At 41.9% G+C, this 20,480-nt stretch overlaps 1 protein-coding gene across 1 annotated transcript in view; it reads right to left on the bottom strand.

The window, feature by feature from the left end:
• The window catches only part of NMBR (neuromedin B receptor), a 619,461-nt gene extending 609,858 nt beyond the window's left edge, over positions 1 to 9,603 (bottom strand). The window contains exon 1 of the mRNA XM_053712118.1: positions 9,185 to 9,603. Coding sequence (XP_053568093.1) covers positions 9,185 to 9,603 — 419 coding nt within the window. The remainder of the gene's footprint in view (positions 1 to 9,184) is intronic.
• Positions 9,604 to 20,480: the final 10,877 nt, after the last annotated feature.

The raw sequence follows: 20,480 nt of genomic DNA, 5'->3' as shown, positions 1-20,480 counted from the left end.
TCCTCCTGGTCCAGCATCTTCAGCCACGTCAACCACTGATGTCCTCCTTGCCCCCTCTCAACCATCCGCCACTCCGTCTCTCGCCTTGAGCAGTTCCTGCTCATCTGCCCACAGTCAGGTGTCTGTCAAGGACATGTTTGAGCTTAAGAAGCCAATGTCACAAAGTCACCCCCTTACCCGGCATCTGACAGCTGGCTTGTCTGAACTCTTAGCCCGCCAGCTTTTACCATACAAGCTGGTGGAGTCTGAGGCATTCCAAAAATTTGTAGCTATTGGGACACCGCAGTGGAAGGTACCCGGCTGAAATTTCTTTGCACAAAAGGCAATCCCCAACCTGTACTCGATTGTGCAAAAGGAAGTAATGGCATGTCTGGCACACAGTGTTGGGGCAAGGGTCCATATGACCACTGATACCTGGTCTGCAAAGCATGGTCAGGGCAGATATATCACCTACACTGCGCATTGGGTAAACCTGCTGACGGCTGCCAAGCATGGAATGCGTGGCTCTGCAGAGGAGTTGGTGACACCGCCATGACTTGCAGGCAGGCCTGCTGCCACCTCCTCTACTCCTCCTACTCCATCCTCTTCCATAACCTCCTCAGCTGAGTCCTCTTCTGCTGCTGCGTCTTGCTCCACATCAACGGCACCCCCCCAGCTCCCCAGGTACTATTCCACATCCCGGATACGGCAGTGTCAAGCTGTCTTGGGGTTGACTTGCCTGAAAGCAGAGAGTCACACCGGACCAGCACTCCTGTCCGCCCTGAATGCACAGGTGGATCAGTGGCTGACTCCGCACCAACTTGAGATCGGCAAAGTGGTTTGTGACAATGGAACAAATTTGTTGGCGGCATTGAATTTGGGCAAGTTGACACATGTGCCGTGCATGGCACATGTGTGTAATCTGATCGTACAACGCTTTGTGCATAAGTACTCAGTCTTACAGGATGTCCTGAAGCAGGCCAGGAAGGTGTGGGGCCATTTCAGGCGTTCCTACACGGCCATGGCGCACTTTTCAGATATCCAGCGGCGAAACAACATTCCAGTGAGGCGCTTGATTTGCGACAGCCCGACACGTTGGAATTCAACACTCCTAATGTTCGACTGCCTGCTCCAACAAAAAAAAGCCGCTAACGACTATTTGTATGACCGGGGTGCTAGGACAGCCTCTGCGGAGCTGGGAATTTTTTTGCCACGTTACTGGATGCTCATGCGCAATGCCTGTAGGCTCATGCGTCCTTTTGAGGAGGTGACAAATCTAGTCAGTCGCACCGAAGGCACCATCAGCGACATCATACCATTTTTTTTCTTCCTGGAGCGTGCCCTGCGAAAAGTGCTGGATCAGGCCGTAGATGAGCGGGAAGAGGAAGAGTTGTAGTCACCATCACCACCAGAAACAGCTTTATCAGCATCGCTTGCTGGACCTGCAGCAACGCTGGAAGAGGATTGTGAGGAAGAGGAGTCAGAGGAGGAATGTGCCTTTGAGGAGGAGGAAGACCAACCACAACAGGCATCCCAGGGTGCTCGTTGTCACCTATCTGGTACCCGTGGTGTTGTACATGGCTGGGGGGAAGAACATAACTTCAGTGAGATCACTGAGAACGAGGAACGGGACATGAGTAGCTTGGCATCCAACCTTGTGCAAATGGGGTCTTTCATGCTGTCGTGCCTGTTGAGGGACCCTCGTATAAAAAGGCTGAAGGAGAACGACCTGTACTGGGTGTCCACGCTACTAGACCCCCGGTATAAGCAGAAAGTGCCTGAAATGTTACCGAATTACCGCAAGTCAGAAAGGATGCAGCAGTTCCAAAATAAATTAAAAAGTATGCTTTACACATCGTATAAGGGTGATGTCACAGCACAACGGGAATATAACAGGGGAAGAGGTGAAAGTAATCCTCTTCCTCCCACGACCACGCCGGCAAGGACAGGACACTTTACAGATGTGTTGTTGATGGAGGACATGCGGAGCTTTTTAAGTCCTACGCATCGCCACAGCCCTTCGGGGTCCACCCTCAGAGAACGACTCGACCAACAGGTAGCAGACTACCTCGCCTTAACTGCAGATATCGGCACTCTGAGGAGCGATGAACCCCTTGACTACTGGGTGTGCAGGCTTGACCTGTGGCCTGAGCTATCCCAATTTGCGATAGAACTTCTGGCCTGCCCCGCTTCAAGTGTCCTGTCAGAAAGGACCTTCAGTGCAGCAGGAGGTATTGTCACTGAGAAGAGAAGTCGTCTAGGTCAAAAAGTCTAGATTACCTCACCTTTATTAAGATGAATGAGGGATGGATCCCGAAGGGACTGACAGTGGGCGATACATTCGACTAAAAAAGGCCTGATGAGATGAGCTGCCTTGGGCTAAAAATGGTCCACACGCTGCTGTATTTTATCTCTGAATGCCGGATGACTTGCGTGACTTATCCGCCACCAACTAGGGTTCAAGCCGCAACGTTTTAGGGCACTTTCTGCCGGGGAAACAAACATCAATTTTTCTGACCACTGCTACAGCAGCGGCTGCAACAATACCTAATTTTTCAGGCATGTGTACATGCCTAATTTTTCTGGCCTCTGGTGCTGCACTGTGGCTTCAAAAACCAAACAAAAAAAAAGGCACATAACAGGGATTAAACTGATAGGAATAGTACTACTTAACACACCTTATAATAACGCAGAGAGAGGCAACGCAGAGAGAGGAGTCTGAAGAAGAGGAGTCAGAGGAGGAAGGTGGCTTTGAGGAGGTGGAAGACCAAACACAGCAGGCGTCCCAGGGGGCTTGTTGTCACCTTTTGGGGACCCTTGGTGTTGTACTGGCTGGGTGGAGGAAGAGACCTTCAATGACATCAGTGAGGACAAGGAACGGGACATGGCTAGCTTGGTATCCAACCTTGTGCAAATGGGGAGTTTGCGGTTGTGCAAATGGACTGTTTGTGGTTGTTTGCGGTGCGTTAAACGGGGAGTTTGGTCTGTCACTGTGAAGCGGGCGTAACCCTTACACTACCTGATCAATACAACATCATACCTGATGTTTTAAAGCATGTTATTCCAAACAATTTAGGAATGTTAGGTGATTTATGCCCTTTATGGATTAAAACCAGACTATGTAATTTTCCATGGGAGTTTTGCCATGGATCCCTCTCCGGCATGCCACAGTCCAGGTGTTAGTCCCCTTGAAACAACTTTTCCATCACTATTGTGGCCAGAAAGAGTCCCTGTGGGTCGCCTGCCTATTGAAGTCTATGGCGGTTCGCCCGGTTCTCGAACATTTGCGGAAGTTCGCGTTCGCGAACTTAAAATTTTATGTTCACAACATCACTATTTAACAGCAAAAATCAATTTTAAGTGTTTGTCCTATGCATTAGTATAACTATCCACTTAAAAGTTTAATTTTGAATTAAAGGGATATGAAACCCAATATTTTTCTTTCATGACTGAGATAGAGCATGCAATTTTAAACAACTTTTAAATATACTTCTATTATCAATTTTTCACCATTCTATGTTGAATTGCAGGGACGTAAGCTTAGGAGCCGGCACATTTCTGGAACACTATATGGCAGCAATTTTGAAAGAATGTTATCCATTTGCAAGTGCACTAGATGGTAGCACCATTCTCTGCCATGTAGTTTTCCAGATGCCTACCTAGGTATCTCTTCAACAAAGCATATCATGCGAATGAAGTAAATTTGATAATAGAATTAAATTGGAAACTTTAAAAAATGGCATGCTCTGTCACAAATCACAGAGCATTTTTTGTTGGGTTTCATATCCCTTTAAGAGCCTTGTGAGCACTACAAGTGGAAATATATAAATAAGACCATGATAGTTAAAGTGCCAGTAAACCCACAAAATAATGTTATATGATTCTGCACATAGTGCAGAATTATATAACATACGCTTAGCGCAAACTTTGTACCTTAAAAGATTAAAGTGAAAAAATGCTACGAAATTTACTTACACAGTACGCAGCTCCTGGCTCTACTGAACGGGTCTGTTTGTTTTCCCTAAGCCATCGGGCACGCTGTCTAGTCACAGCTGGCCAGATCGCTCTATTAAACTCAATGTAACTGGCTCCTGCTACCAGACCAGAGCGGGAGCGAGTTACATTGAGTTTAATGGTGCGATCGGGCTGGCTGCGAATGGACAGCGTGCCCGATTCGCTTAGAGGAAACAAACAGACCCGTTCAGTACAGCCAGGAGTGGAGTACTGTGAAAGTAAATTTCGTAACATTTTTTCACTTTAATCTTTTAAGGTACAAAGTTTGCGCTAAGCTGGTTTTATATACTATACTATGTGCAGTATATACTATACTATGTGCAGAATTATATAACATTATTTTGTGGGTTTACTGGCACTTTAAAGGGACTTATGAAAACACTAACAGCTGTAAAAAAAAAAAAAAAACTTAATTTGTTCTTTTGATACCACCCACCCTATCATATGATAGAAAACAAATTGATACATTTTTAAAAAGCAAACTCCTAAATAAAATACTATGCAATGCACATATTCAAAATATGAAGTGAAAGGGTGGATAAAGCATGTATTTATTTGGCCTCTAAATTGTAGTGCATTTCTCTCACGCTTCATCCTGAAGTGGAAGGAACACTCCTAAATAGGGCCTGATTATCAAAACTTTCCAGGGTCAGAAGTGAAAAATGTTACTGACACTCTCAGGGTCTGCTCTCAGGGAATTTTCTAACAAATAGGGGCTGTCCCTGCGAGTTGAAAAATGCCACTGCGAAGGGAGAAATTATCTGGGAGCCTGGGGTGAACTTTAAAAATGAAATCCTAAAGCCTCTACAAATCAGATTTCTATGTTTTCAGTGTATAGTATCTTACTCATGGAATGCCCCAGTTCAGACCACTAGCAGAGATGGGGATACTCATTCTACAATAAGAAAAATAATATGTTTTTAATTTCATATTATAAATATGAATTTCACAGGACTGTTTGCATTTGCAGTTCTGTCATGATTTTTAATGTGATTAAAAAATAATTTTTACTGCATGTAATTTTAGTTTTATACTATTTTTAAATTACATTTCTTTGTGAGTACTATTATAATATATGCATCTCCTTCATATATTTAAATCCAGGGAGCACTCCTTTGTGAGACACACTGGTCTCAAGGTAAAGACTGCCTTTAGATCATTATGACAGGGGCTTTATAGAGCTGGCAAGATTTGATATAGAATCTCACAAGTCCATAGAGCTTTAGAGAATTGTGCCCCTTAGAGTTTTAAATAGAATATTTCCCTTTAATGAAGTGCAGGGTTCAGAGCTTTCTATGCTATAGTTCACATGCACACTTTTTTAATCACTATCAATGTATATTGTGAAGGTAGGTAAAACCAAATAAGCATATTATAGGATCCTTATAATTATTGTAATGTGCAATTCTGACAATGCCCCTTCTTCCTCACTCTTAATTGGCAAATGACTTACTCAATCAGGTTTAGTTAAAAAAAAATCCAAACCTAAAGCAAACAAAAAATACTGCAAGATACCATTGATACTGTGGCTGGAAGAGCCTGAAAATGATCACTGCTGGAATCAGGATCAAGGTAGGAAACAAAATGGTTTTGGGGGGGTGTTATGTTTTTTTTTTATTATGGGTGGATGTTATATAGGGAGGGACCCCTAAGTGCTGGGGGTCTCTCTCTAAGGGCAAGTTAAATTTTGTTCACTAGTATGGGGACTGGAGTTAATGTCTGTAGTGGTCTGGTATCCAAACACTCCCCAACATAATAAAACAATACTGGTGCCTAATATGTAACATAGGTGCTAGTGTTTATTGTGACAGGGGACTTTAACGCTTTAAAGCGACACTGAACCCAAATTTTTTCTTTCATGATTCAGATAGAGCATGCAAATTTAAGCAACTTTCTAATTTACTCCTATTATCAATTTATCTTTGTTCTCTTGCTTTCTTTATTTGAAAAAGAAGGCATCTAAGCTATTTTTTTGGTTCAGGACCATGGAAAGCACTTGTTTATTGGTGGGTGAATTTATCCACTAATCAGCAAGAACAACACTGTGTGTTCACCAAAAAGGGGCCGGCATCTAAACTTACATTCTTGCATTTCAAATAAAGATACCAAGAGAATGAAGAAAATTTGATAATATGAGTAAACTAGAAAGTTGCTTAAAATTGCATGCTCTATCTGAATCACGAAAGAAAAAATTTGGGTTCAGTGTCCCTTTAAGGCTACTGATCAGCTATCTACAAGCAGCCATGATTATTTATTGGCATGCAAATAACTCACTGTCACAAGCAGTCACTATTTTTTATTGACATAACAATAGCTGTCACTTAATAACAGCCATGGGATTGTGATAAAGTCACATTAAGGAATGCAATTATAAAAATTTGCTGTTTCATTCTTTTTTTTTTTTTTTGGTGGGGGGGTATTCAATTTTGCAGTTTGATTAAAAAACAGCTCTGCTTCCAAAACATATACATTGAATATGTTCCCTCATGAGACTACATAAAACATACAACAATAGTAATGCAGATCAACAGCTCATAAAGCAATACAAAAAAAGAAAAAACTGAAAAAGATTCAATGCATTTAAAAGAGTGTGGTTAAATTGGCTTAGTGTGTAGCAGGAGAGGCAAGTGACATATGTATTACTTTTTCTGATTGTGAACATGGCTTGCTAAATTAATAATAACTTAGGTTAGCTTTGGAATAAAGAAACATAATAGTGCAATACAAAAATGTATTGTTTCTTGTAGAATAAATGCTTACCTATTGTTACACAGATGCTTGCTAGTGTTTAACACTACACACACAACAGGACTGAACAGACATATAAAATCAGCAATTCATTATTACTTTTTCTGATTGTGAACATGGCTTGCTAAATTAATAATAACTTAGGTTAGCTTTGGAATAAAGAAACATAATAGTGCAATACAAAAATGTATTGTTTCTTGTAGAATAAATGCTTACCTATTGTTACACAGATGCTTGCTAGTGTTTAACACTACACACACAACAGGACTGAACAGACATATAAAATCAGCAATTCATTGCCACTCCTGAGCTTGACATAGTCAGACAGTCAATCAGCAGTGATATATGTATGTAGCCACTAAGCAAGACCAGTTCCATCTCAGGAGCTGAAATGTACTGTGGCTCATAAGCAGACTGTATATTTTCAGTCATGTTGAGCAGGTAAAACACATATTTAGAGGCATTTGTGCAACAATAAAATGCATTAAAGATGTTTTACAATTACATATTTATGCCTGTTAATCAGTTTTATTCTCCCTCAATAGCTAGCCAAGAACTTATCTTGATCTCATTGTTCTAAAAGTATGGATTTGTTCTATATAGCATACTATGACAACAGTGGTGAACCTGCACAAAATGATGTTGCAGACTTGCATGACAAGGATTGTCTACAATCTATAGAGTTGGCAGAAAGTAAAAAGATCTAGACCTTGAGTCTAAGGCAAATCACAATGCAACCATAAAAACAGTCTACTGTGTGATTAAAACACATCATGCTAAATGGTTACAAATCATATAGATACTTTGCTTACCTACATTCAAACCTCCTTTAGAAAAGGTTTAAGTAAAGCTAATACATTTTGGCAAAAAAATCTGCATAATAAATTAAAGGGACAATAAATTCAAAATTATACTTTCATGAATCAGAAAGAGCATGCAATTTTAAACAATTATCCAATTTACTTCTATCATCTAATTTGTTTTCCACTAAATATCCTTGGTTGGAAAGCATACTGAGGTAGGCTCAGGACTAGCAATGCACTACTGGGAACTTGCTGCTGATTAGTGGCTGCACATGTATGCCTCTTGTCATTGGCTCACCAATGTGTGCTGCTCCTTCAACAAAGGATACCAAGAAAATTAAGTTAATTTAATAGTAGATGGAAATTGGAAAGATGTTTAAAATTGCATGCTCTATCAGAATCATAAAAGAAAATTGTTTTATTTCATATCCCCTTAAATGGTACACTCAGAGATTTAATAATTATTCAAATTATGCTTTCCATTAGTAATTACTCAAGGAGGATGCTGGTTGCAGCTATGTTGTATAATACACAATTAGAGTTATAATTTTTTGAGTATAGTAAGGTGCTGATTAAAAGGAATAGCTGTGTGGAATTTAGATTATAGCACTAATATTTTATTAACAGTTGTCTAATTACTCTGCAAGTAGATTGTACCCTGTTGCTTTAATGGTGTAGGTTCTATCCAGTAGTGTGGAATAGCCAACCCTTACTAAAAGCAGCTGTGAGCTACTTCCAAAGTATTGTTTTAAGAAAATAGTTTGATCTATACAAAGGGAATCAGAACATTCTAAAATCACTTATTTATATTTAGATTTCAGAAACATTAACGTATAAACAATGCATTACGTCATTAGCTCTTTTAGTAACACGTATTAGACCATTTTTAAAGTGTGTGGTTTCAATAAATGATAGCTGAAAAAATCTTATATATATTGAGAATTTCCTTTAGACAGTTGACTGCAAAAACGTGTATTGCATAGTTAAAACGCTGTTGCTTAGAGAGCATTGTTATTACAAGTTCACTATAGAAGAAAAAAAATGTTTAAAAAAATAAATAAATAGCAGGATCTTATCATAATATACATAAATATAACAATGTTGGCACTTGCTGCATTCATTATGTGTCTGGCATAAACATTTTAATACATCTTTGTTTAGTCTTGTTTATTTCATTTTATATATATGCATATTTGAAGATTTTGGTGTTCAATTGTAGCTCTTATTATTGATCTTTATTTTTTTATGAGCTAAACTTTCATTTTGAAAGGACAATAAACTTGAATATTTCTAAAGTTAGGAAGAGTGTGTTAAAAAAATATTGTGAACATCATAAACTGTAGACGATGAACCTGACACATCAATTAGATGCAAGTAATCTTAACCATTAGCACAGTTTATTAAGCACGAAAAGGGAAACAAAAAACTTGCATACTGTTACCTAAGAAAATGATAATTTTGGGAACAATACGGTGGACTGCAGAATGTTTTATTACCTTTAATACATCCCACACTAATTTACAGTAAACGTAATTAAACAGTATTTTTGGAACATTTTCTTGAGCACCAAAAGAAATGGTTGCTTGTCCGAAGCTTAAAAGGGTATTTGAACATTGAATACTGCAATAAATAGCTCTTACCTGTCTGCACTGAGAGCTGTCAGAGTGAAGACTGATACCCCTACAGAAGTGAGTTGGATGGCAGGAATAAGCTTGCAGCACACTTCCCCGAGCAGCCACTCTTGAAAGAAAAATCTGAAAGCGTCCACTGGTACACAGGTCACCAGCAGCAACAAGTCCCCTGCTGCCAAGCTAGAGATGAAGATGTTTGGCACACTTCTCATGGCACTATTGGTAATGAAGATCTTTACTAGGGTGATATTGCCAAGCAAACCCACCATTATAATGATTAAGTACAGTGAAGGGATAACACAGCGGATGATAAAAGCAGCCACCTGTCGATCAGGGAGTACTGAAGTGTCTGGCAGCAGACTGGGCACCACTAGACTTCCATTGCCTTGTATCTGGGAGGCATTCCCGGGGAACCCACCAGTTATCATCTTCTTATCTCAGAAACAGCTGCAGCAAAAATATCTGTTTTTTAAAAGTTTGCTGTTATTTTATCTTCTTATATGGCAGGATTCCCTTTTCTTCACCAAGAGTTAAAAACTTTTAGCAAGACCAAAAAAAAGGTAAGATCCAATATTCCAAATGCTGTTGTATTAATTCATCCTGAGTAGTATAAATGTGTAGTTTATCTCTAGGTGACAGTAACTAGTTGAAACTTAAACACTCAGTCCATATTTAGTTTATCGACAGTTATACATATGTTTTTTTTCCAAGACTTTAAAATCTGTACAGCAAATGACCTGAGAGCAGTGGTTTTGTACTGTGTACAGAACAGCTGAAGCCCCTGTGATGGTTACCATTCACAGCCTGTTTTATACAATAAGTGCTTCTGAGTGGGGAGGAGCTATTCATTTCCTCCCAGACAGAAAATACAAATTCTGTATTGGTCCGTTCGCAGCAAAAGCAATCACTTTTTCAGATCAGTAAAAGGAATTAGCAGCATCTGTAAATGCCTCATTGAGAAAAAGATGTCATAGAACAAGCGTTAACATCTGTCTAGACTTGTTATGTGAATTAGAAGTGAGTACCAGTCAGTACAGTCCAATTTTTTTTTTTTTTTTGCGCTTCTGCTTTTAAGGCGTCTAGAGCAGTTGGGAGCTCTCCACATTCTAGTGCTGAAGCTGTCCGTGTTAATGTGTGCATGCAGGTCACAGAAGCTGATGGATATCACAAACACAAGAGCTTAGATACAATGGCAGAATAGTATCTAAGCTCTTGTGTTATATTACAGAGCATATGCTAAATTGGTTTAAAGGAGCATGAACGACTAATTGGATGTGGGAGTTAAAATGTGAGCACACAGCACCTCCGTGTAAGCACTGCACAGCCCCTCCCCCAGCACACAACCCCATAGGATACTGCCTGTGTGCTCCATCACTCAGAAAATAGATCAGCTGTGATGGATGGTGGAGTTAGAGCCTGTAAAGTTTAAACACTTATGGAGGGATTAGGGATAACATACAGCACTGACAGAAGCACACAAGCATAGTGACCAGGGCAGAGGTTAAGGATCCATCTGAGCTTCATTACAGACAGCCAGATCATCCGTTGTTAAATTGCTGCACACATCTGTATACAAACTCTTTCATATGTTACAGAGGCTAAGTAGATATGACAACAGCACAGGGCTCTTTTGCATTGTTTTTACCTTGTCCAGCTGCACAGAGATCGGGTTACATTCATACAACTACATGCGTGCCTGATGTGATAGTGAGAGCATAAAGTATATCACCCTCCTATCTGATTTGTAGCTGGGCAGCTGGTAATATATGGCTGGTCTCTACTTTCTAATAGTATATCAATGTGGCTAATATCTGTAAAATGGTGGACAGCCTTTACATTGTGTATGTGTTAGGGATCATGTCTGACTTAGCAACATATACATTAGTGAAAGTAAGTTTCCTTAGTACTCTGTGTTACCTCTTGTGTGTCTGTATGTTTGTGAATATATGTGTGTAAATATGTGTGAATATATATATACATTTAAAAGAATAGGCACTCACAGGAACTTACAGAGCAAATCCCTATCCCTCTGTCCCTATCCATTTGTCCCTGTCCCTATCCCTCTGTCCCTGTCCCTATCCCTCTGCCCCTGTTTCTCTATCCATGTACATCTGTCCCTTTCCCTCTCCCTCTCTCCCTATCCCTCTATCCCTATTCCTCTGTCCCTTTTCCTCTGTCCCTATCCCTCTGTCCCTATTCCTCTGTCCCTATTCCTCTGTCCCTATTCCTCTGTCCCTATCCCTCTATCCCTGTCCATATTCCTCTGTCCCTGCCCCTCTATCCCTCTGTCTCTATTTCTCTGTCCCTGTCCCTCTCCCTATACCTCTGTCCCTGTCCCTCTGTCCCTATCCCTCTATCCCTGTCCATATTTCTCTGTCCCTGCCCCTCTATCCCTATCCCTCTGTCCCTATCTCTCTGCCCCGTCCTCTGTCCCTATCCCTATGTCCCTGTCCTAACTTCTGTCCCTCTTTCCCTGCCCTCTGTCCCTATCCCTCTGTCCCTATCCTTCTGTCCCTATCCTTAGGTCCCTCTGTCCCTATCCCTCTGTCTCTAGCCCAGAGGGCAGTCTATTTTATAAAGTGAGGTCCATCTATCCCTATCCAACTATCCCTCTATCCCTATTCCTCTGTCCCTATCCCTCTGTCCCTAACCCTCTATCCCTGTCCCTCTATCCATCATGTCCCTATCCCTCTGTCCCTATCCCTCTATCCCTCTATCTCTATCCATTTGTCCCTGTCCCTATCCCTCTGCTCCTATCCCTCTGTCCCTGTCGCTCTATCCCTGTCCCTCTGTCCCTATACCTCTCCCTCTGTCCCTATCCCTCTGTCCCTATCCCTCTGTCCCTCTATCCCTCTGTTTCTATCCCTTTGTCCCTGTCCCTATCCCTTTGTCCCTTTCCCTATCCATCTGTCCCTGTTCCTCTATCCCTGTCCATATTCATCTGTCCCTGTCCCTCTATCCCTATGTCCCTATCTCTCTGTCCCTATCCCTATGTCCCTGTCCTACCCTCTGTCCCTATCCCTCTTCCTCTGTCCCTCTGTCCCTATCCCTCTGTCCCTATCCCTCTGTCTCTAACTCAGAGGGCAGTCTATTTTTTAAAAAAGTGAGGTCCATCTATCCCTATCCATCTATCCCTATTTCTCTGTCCCTATCCCTCTATCCCTATCCCTCTGTCCCTATCCCTCTATCCCTGTACCTATTCCTCTGTCCCTGTCCCTCTATCCCTATCACTCTGTCCCTATCCCTATTCCTTTGTCCCTGTCCCTCTATCCCTATCCCTTTGTCCCTGTCCCTATCCCTCTGCTCCTATCCCTCTGTCTCTGTCGCTCTTTCCCTGTCCCTCTGTCCCTATACCTCTCCCTCTGTCCCTATCCCTCTCCCTCTGTCCCTATCCCTTTGTCTTGTCCCCATCCATCTGTCGCTATTCCTCTGTCCCTATTATTATTATTATACTTTATTTATGAAGCGCCAACATATTCCACAGCGCTGTCCATGGATACAATTAATTTAAATAAAACAATACAAGACTTGTAAGAGACAGGTCAAAATTTACAAACACATACAGGAGGGATTGAGGGCCCTATTCCCATGGGAACTTACAATCTAGAAGGGTAGGAGGTTGAGAAACAGGAGGTGAGGACTGAAAGATTGAGAAAGATGTTAATACAGAGTTAGATGAGGGAAATGTTAGGTAAGTGAAATTAATTAATTATTGAGTTGGGTGGTAGGCTTCTCTGAACAGAAAAGTCGTCAGGGAACATTTAAAGGAAGACATATTAGGGCAAAGCCTGACAGCATGAGGGAGAGTGTTCTAGAGGGTAGGTGCTGCACGGCAGAACTCCTGTAGTCTAGCATGAGAAGAGGTGATAGTCGCAGATGCAAGGAGCAGGTCATTGTTGGATCTTAGTGGACGGGCTGGAGTATACTTGTGTATAAGAGAGGATAGGTAGAGGGGGCGGCGTTGGTGAGAGCTTTGTATGCAAGGGTGAGAATTTAGAATTTAATTCTGCTGTGAATGGGTAGCCAATGAAGGGACTCGCAGAGAGATGCAGCAGATACAGAGCGATGGGAAAGGTGGATCAGCCTGGCAGAGGCATTTAGGATGGATTGAAGGGGGGAGAGGCGGGAAAGAGGAAGGCCAGCGAGTAGGTTATTGTCCCTATCCCTCTGCCCCTGTCCCTACCCTCTGTCCCTATCCTTCTGTGCCTGTATGTTTGTGAATATATGTGTGTAAGTATTTGTGAATATATATATATATACATTTAAAAGAATAGGCACTGACCAGAACTTATAGAGCAAAACAAATTGTATGTTGTATTTTTTCCATCCAAATAAAAACAAAATGGAAGATATGTTTTGCTCTATAAGGTCCTGTCAGTGCCTATTCTTTCATATTTATATATATATATATACTATGCAATAAGCCTGCCCAGAGGGTAGTCTATTTTTTAAAGAGAGGTCCATCTATCCCTGTCCCTATCCCTCTATCCCTATTCCTCTGTCCCTATTCCTATCCCTCTGTCCCTATCCCTTTCTCCCTCTCCCTCTTCCTCTGTCCCTGTCCCTCTATCCCTGTCCCTCTATCCCTATCCCTGTCCCTCTATCCCTATCCCTCTTTCCCTCTGTCCCTATCCTTCTGTCCCTATCCCTTTGTCCTTGTCCCTATCCCTTTGTCCCTGTCCCTATCCCTCTGCTCCTATCCCTCTATCCCTTTCCCTATCCCTCTGTCCCTATCCCTCTATCCCTATCCCTCTGTCCCTATTCCTCTGTCCATATTCCTCTGTCCCTCTATCCCTTTGTCCCTGTCCCTCTGTCCCTATCCCTCTGTCCCTATCCCTTTGTCTTGCCCCCATCCATCTGTCGCTATTCCTCTGTCCCTATTATTATTATTATTATTATTATTATTATTATTATACTTATTATACTTTATTTATGGAAGATATGTTTTGCTCTATAAGGTCCTGTCAGTGCCTATTCTTTCATATTTATATATATATACTAGGCAATAAGCCTGCCCAGAGGGTAGTCTATTTTTTAAAGAGAGGTCCATCTATCCCTGTCCCTATCCCTCTATCCCTATTCCTCTGTCCCTATCCCTCTATCCCTATCCCTCTGTCCCTATCCCTCTGTCCCTATCCCTCTTCCTCTGTCCCTGTCCCTCTATCCCTGTCCCTCTATCCCTATCCCTGTCCCTCTATCCCTATCCCTCTTTCCCTCTATCCCTCTGTCCCTATCCTTCTGTCCCTATCCCTTTGTCCTTGTCCCTATTCCTTTGTCCCTGGCCCTATTCCTCTGCTCCTATCCCTCTATCCCTGTCCCTATCCCTCTGTCCCTATCCCTCTATCCCTATCCCTCTGTCCCTATTCCTCTGTCCATATTCCTCTGTCCCTCTATCAATTTGTCCCTGTCCCTCTGCCACTATCCCTCTGTCCCTGTCCTTGTCCTACCCTCTGTCCCTATCCCTCTGTCCCTATACCTCTGCCCCTATCACTGTCCCTATCCCTCTGTCCCTATCCCTCTATCCCTATCCCTCTGTCCCTATTCCTCTGTCCATATTCCTCTGTCCCTCTATCCCTTTGTCCCTGTCCCTCTGTCCCTATCCCTTTGTCTTGCCCCCATCCATCTGTCGCTATTCCTCTGTCCCTATTATTATTATTATTATTATTATACTTATTATACTTTATTTATGAAGAAAAACAAAATGGAAGATATGTTTTGCTCTATAAGGTCCTGTCAGTGACTATTCTTTCATATTTATATATATATACTAGGCAATAAGCCTGCCCAGAGGGTAGTCTATTTTTTAAAGAGAGGTCCATCTATCCCTGTCCCTATCCCTCTATCCCTATTCCTCTGTCCCTATCCCTCTATCCCTATCCCTCTGTCCCGATCCCTCTGTCCCAATCCCTCTTCCTCTGTCCCTGTCCCTCTATCCCTGTCCCTCTATCCCTATCCCTGTCCCTCTATCCCTATCCCTCTTTCCCTCTATCCCTCTGTCCCTATCCTTCTGTCTCTATCCCTTTGTCCTTGTCCCTATCCCTTTGTCCCTGGCCCTATTCCTCTGCTCCTATCCCTCTATCCCTGTCCCTATCCCTCTGTCCCTATCCCTCTATCCCTATCCCTCTGTCCCTATTCCTCTGTCCATATTCCTCTGTCCCTCTATCAATTTGTCCCTGTCCCTCTGCCCCTATACCTCTGTCCCTGTCCTTGTCCTACCCTCTGTCCCTATCCCTCTGTCCCTATACCTCTGCCCCTATCCCTGTCCCTATCCCTCTATCCATATCCCCCTGTCCCTATTCCTATGTCCCTCTATCCCTTTGTCCCTGTCCCTCTTCCTCTGTCCCTGTCCCTCTATCCCTGTCCCTCTGTCCCTATCCCTCTATACCTGTCCCTATACCTCTGTCCCTATCCTTCTGTCCATATCCCTCTGTCTCTATCCCTCTGTCCCTGATCCCCCCTCAAACAGCTCTCTAACCCTCCCCCTCTATTGCCGCAATCCGAGGTACTGGCAGCTGTCTGCCAGTACCTATAAACCCCTTTTTTTCTATTCTTTTTTTAATTAATTTATATTCTGTAGTGTACTAACTGCTTAAAAAAAATATATATATTGTATTATTCTTCTTATTAGATACAATATTAATCTTTTTCATGTGACATCACATCCGGTAACATCATTGTATATGCAAATTAGTGCACACTTTTAAAATTTTCCCAAAGTTAGCAGGTCCTTACTAGACCATAAAGGGTTAATTTTTACTTTCAAAAAATGTTAAACTAACTGTAACTGGTAAACTTTTTTTCTCTTTTTTTTTACAGACAGTACCCACGTAGATGCTGAATGTTTGTTTCGCTTCCTGAGTTTAGTGTAATGTTCCCATAGTCCAGTACTAATTTACCTCAGCACTATTTCACACACAAACACAAACAACCTCAGATATACACACCCTAACCCCTTTACACCCCCCCCCAGAGAACCATCCTGACCCCATTGTACCCTCTCAGAGACACACACACTAACCCCTATATAAACCCTCAGAGAGACACACCCCAAACACAGTATTTACTCTCAAAGATGCACACTCCGAGCCCAGTCAGTACATCCTCAGAAACACACATCCTGACCCTAGTGCACCCTCAGAAACACATCCTGATGATGATGTAAAGCGCTCCACTCAGGCAAGAAGAGGGCATCTGGCCCTTAGAGAGAGACACCCTGAGCCAAATACACCTTACACACACGGCCCCTTATCTTAACAGTCCCTCTCACACATCCTTACCTCAGTATTCCCTCCTGAATAACCCAGATATTCCCTCACACACTTACTCTCTCACACATCCTTACCTCAGTATTCCCTCCTGAATAACCCAGATATTCCCTCACACACTTACTCTCTCACACATCCTTACCTCAGTATTCCCTCCTGAATAACCCAGATATTCCCTCACACACTTACTCTCTCACACATCCTTACCTCAGTATTCCCTCCTGAATAACCCAGATATTCCCTCACACACTTACTCTCTCACACATCCTTACCTCAGTATTCCCTCCTGAATAACCCAGATATTCCCTCACACACTTACTCTCTCACACATCCTTACCTCAGTATTCCCTCCTTAATAACCCAGATATTCCCTCACACACTTACTCTCTCACACAAACATACCCCCTTATTACTCTGTCCCAGTATTCTCTCTTACACACACTTACCTCCTGACTCCAGTACTTCCTCACACTCACCCTCACTTCAGGGCACTATTACTCCCTAACACATACACTCTTGCTACTAGCACCAGTACTCTATCACAAACTTACCACCTGACATCATTATTTACTCACATACACCACCTGACCCCAGTACTTTCTCACACACACACATTCTGGACCCAGTACTTACACACACACACCTTTTAGATCTAGTACTTCCTCACACACACTCAAACCCAGTATTCCCTCTCACACACACCACCTGACCACAGTACTTCCTCAGACTCACAAGTGCCTTTTGGTTTTGAGCCAAGCATTTCCTTCCTCACATACACACACATGCATTCTTCGTTACCCCATACTCCCTCACACTTAAACAGCCACCCATTCACTTAAAGACACACTTCTGTTAACCCCAGGACTGCCACTCACACACAAGTCTGTACTCCCTAAGATACATAGACACCTCTTGACCCTAGTACTCCGTCACATACACACACACCTCTTGAATCCATTACTTCCTCACACACACAGACAGCCCATGACATCAGCGCTCCCTCACACACCCACACACACTTCCTGACCCAGCACACAAACACGTCTCTTGAACCCAGCACTCCCTCACAAACGCACCTCCCGACCCCTTTAATTCTCTCACACATGCCTCTTAACCTTAAGCACCTCTAGACCTCATCACTCTCTCACGCAGACAAAGGCATTTAAGGGGTTAATAAAATGTATTTTATGCTTATATTTTTAATTCCTACTATCTTTCTGCATAAAACACAAAATGGTACAAATACAAATTGGCAAAATATCTATTTTTATTTTTAATTACAATTTTTTTAATGGAAAAGTATGAATCTGGGTACTCAATATTTTTGCTGGCACTTAAGTTTCAAAGTTATTTATACATACAGGTACACACACATATACACACACACACAAATACACACACACACACATATACACACACACACAAATACACATACACACACACACACATACACATATACACACACAAACAAATACACATACACACACACACACACATACACATACACATATACACACACAAACAAATACACATACACACACACACACACACATACACATATACACACACAAACAAATACACACAAACACATAAACACACATATACACACACACACAAATACACATACACACACACACACACATACACATATACACACACACACAAATACACATACACACACACACACATACACATATACACACACACACAAATACACATACACACACACACACATACACATATACACACACAAACAAATACACACAAACACATAAACACACACATATACACACACACATACACAAGCTCATCAGCTACAGTGAACCTACCTAGGCTTACTCATCAACAATAGATACTGTAAATGCTGTCAATTGGTGACATACAGCCTGCTGCATGTGGGTATATCAGAGACAAACCTCTGAGGTCAATTAATTAGGTGAAATACGGTACTGATTTGGGGCAGGCTATTATACCCTCCCTCCAGGTGGCCTACAGTAATAACGCGGTTTCGCTGTTTTTTTACCTCCTTGTTATACTTGTCTCCTTCATTTAACCCACATTGTAAAAATAAAATAGCAGTACCTTTACCATTTTTTTTGTAAATGTAGAGCCCACTGAATTGCAAATGCTACGTGGTATATATTAATATAACATTTACCACTTGTTAAACTGTGCATCGCTCATTAAATCACATAATATTTGATGTAGCGCTTGCATATGTATTTTTGTGACCTGAGAATAAAGTGTGTATTTTTAACATCAGACGTTCTGTCGGAATTCACAACCATTGTATCGCGCATACGTACACCTGCACGTTCAACTCCCTACCCTAATACCCCCATATCCTAATAAATGCTCATTTGACGCATACTCGATATCATGGTCGCAAAATTTGATGGCCAAACCCTTTGATGTAAGGGATTGTATGAATAAATAAGTGCTGATACTGCTTTGTTTTGAAGCATCACTGCTGTCGCATTTCGTCTTTATAAAAAATAATAATATGCACACAATTAACTCTATATAGAGACAGTGAGAGAGACAGAGAGAGAGTGAGAGAAAGAGAGAGAGAAAGTGAGATAGAGAGGAAGAGAAAGAGGGGTGAGAGAGAGAAAAAGAGAGTAAGAGTGAAAAAGAGAAAATGTCAATCCCTCTATCCTGATGCACTACTTCATCCCTCAAATGCCCTTGCCCTTTTAAAGCCCAGGTCCCAGGGCCAAAGACTGAACAGCTCCCAAAGTTTTGCCAAAACCATAGGCCCAGACTACCCTAGAACCACCTTCTATTCCCCTGCAACAGACTCCCCCTGTATACCGATCTATGAGGTCTCTCCTCCCATGAGACTGTCATCTGTCTTCAGTACTATGTCCCCAGTCTAGGAATCCAACAAGTGGAAGAATCCTCATTCTTACTGTACTTCTATAACAAGCATATAGGCAGTGCAGGGAATAGGCAGCTAAAGCCCTTTGTAGTTTAGCCGTGTGCGTCTGTAGGTTGAGGGGGCGGAGCTGACTGTGGATAAATCAGCCCTTAGTCATGTCTCGTTGCACTTGGTAGCCCCAGATTCAATTGTATGCCCCCGGATTCAATTGTGTGCTGGCATTTAACCACTAATTAAAGGGACAATCCAGCCAAAATAGGAATCCAGATGGATGTAGTTCAGTTTTGAATAGAAGCATTTTTGTAATATATTGTATTGGCAAAAATGCTTCTAATAAAAGCTATGGCTGTTTCAAAAGTGTATTTAAGTATGCATCGTGCACCAGCATCTTAAACACAGCTCTTGCTCAGAGAGCCTAAGGTGCTTGTACCATCTGGTAATGACTCAATTTGGTAATTAATAACATGATACAAGCCCCACTGGTGTTCTGAGCAACTGCATTATTTAAAATGCTGGTGAATATGTAGCTATGCTTCACATGCATTTGCAGAGAAAAATGTTAACACTAAAACAGTGATTACTTTTACTAGAAGCATTTTTGTCAATATCTGTATATTGCAAATATGTTTCAATACAAAGATGTAATTCATCTATGTGCAGTTACATTTTGACTGGAATGTCCCTTTAAGTTGTGTACTGTCCTCGGATGCAAAATCCGATGACTGCTGTTTTTTGTCGGAGTTTGCAACCACAAAGTGCGCATGTGACATAGGTCAGATATTTATAAGTTTAAGTACCCTAGCGGTGCTGTGAGGTATAAGGAGCAGCAGGTGACTGAGCACAATGTTGCATGAGCAGTTTGCAGTTGCAAAATCCAACAGAACAGCTGTTATCAGATTTTTCAACCGCAAACTTCTCATGCAACATTGTGCTCAGTCACCTGCTTCTCCTTATCCCTCAAAACACTGCTAGGGTGCTTAAACGTAATAAGCTATATATATATATATATAGTATACAGTATATTTGGGAAATTGATGAGCTATACATTTTCTGTCTTCACTTGGGGAAAGGGGTGTCGTGGTCAGCTACATACACACGGCCTTCATTTCACATGTCACTGAAGTAGTTTGTGCTCTGCTAGATCCATCCTCCTTTCTCA

The sequence above is a fragment of the Bombina bombina genome, chromosome 4, assembly GCF_027579735.1.
Source record: "Bombina bombina isolate aBomBom1 chromosome 4, aBomBom1.pri, whole genome shotgun sequence".
NCBI lineage: Eukaryota > Metazoa > Chordata > Amphibia > Anura > Bombinatoridae > Bombina > Bombina bombina.
Note: the sequence above shows the minus strand (reverse complement) of the source record. Positions and strands in the feature narration are given on the sequence as shown.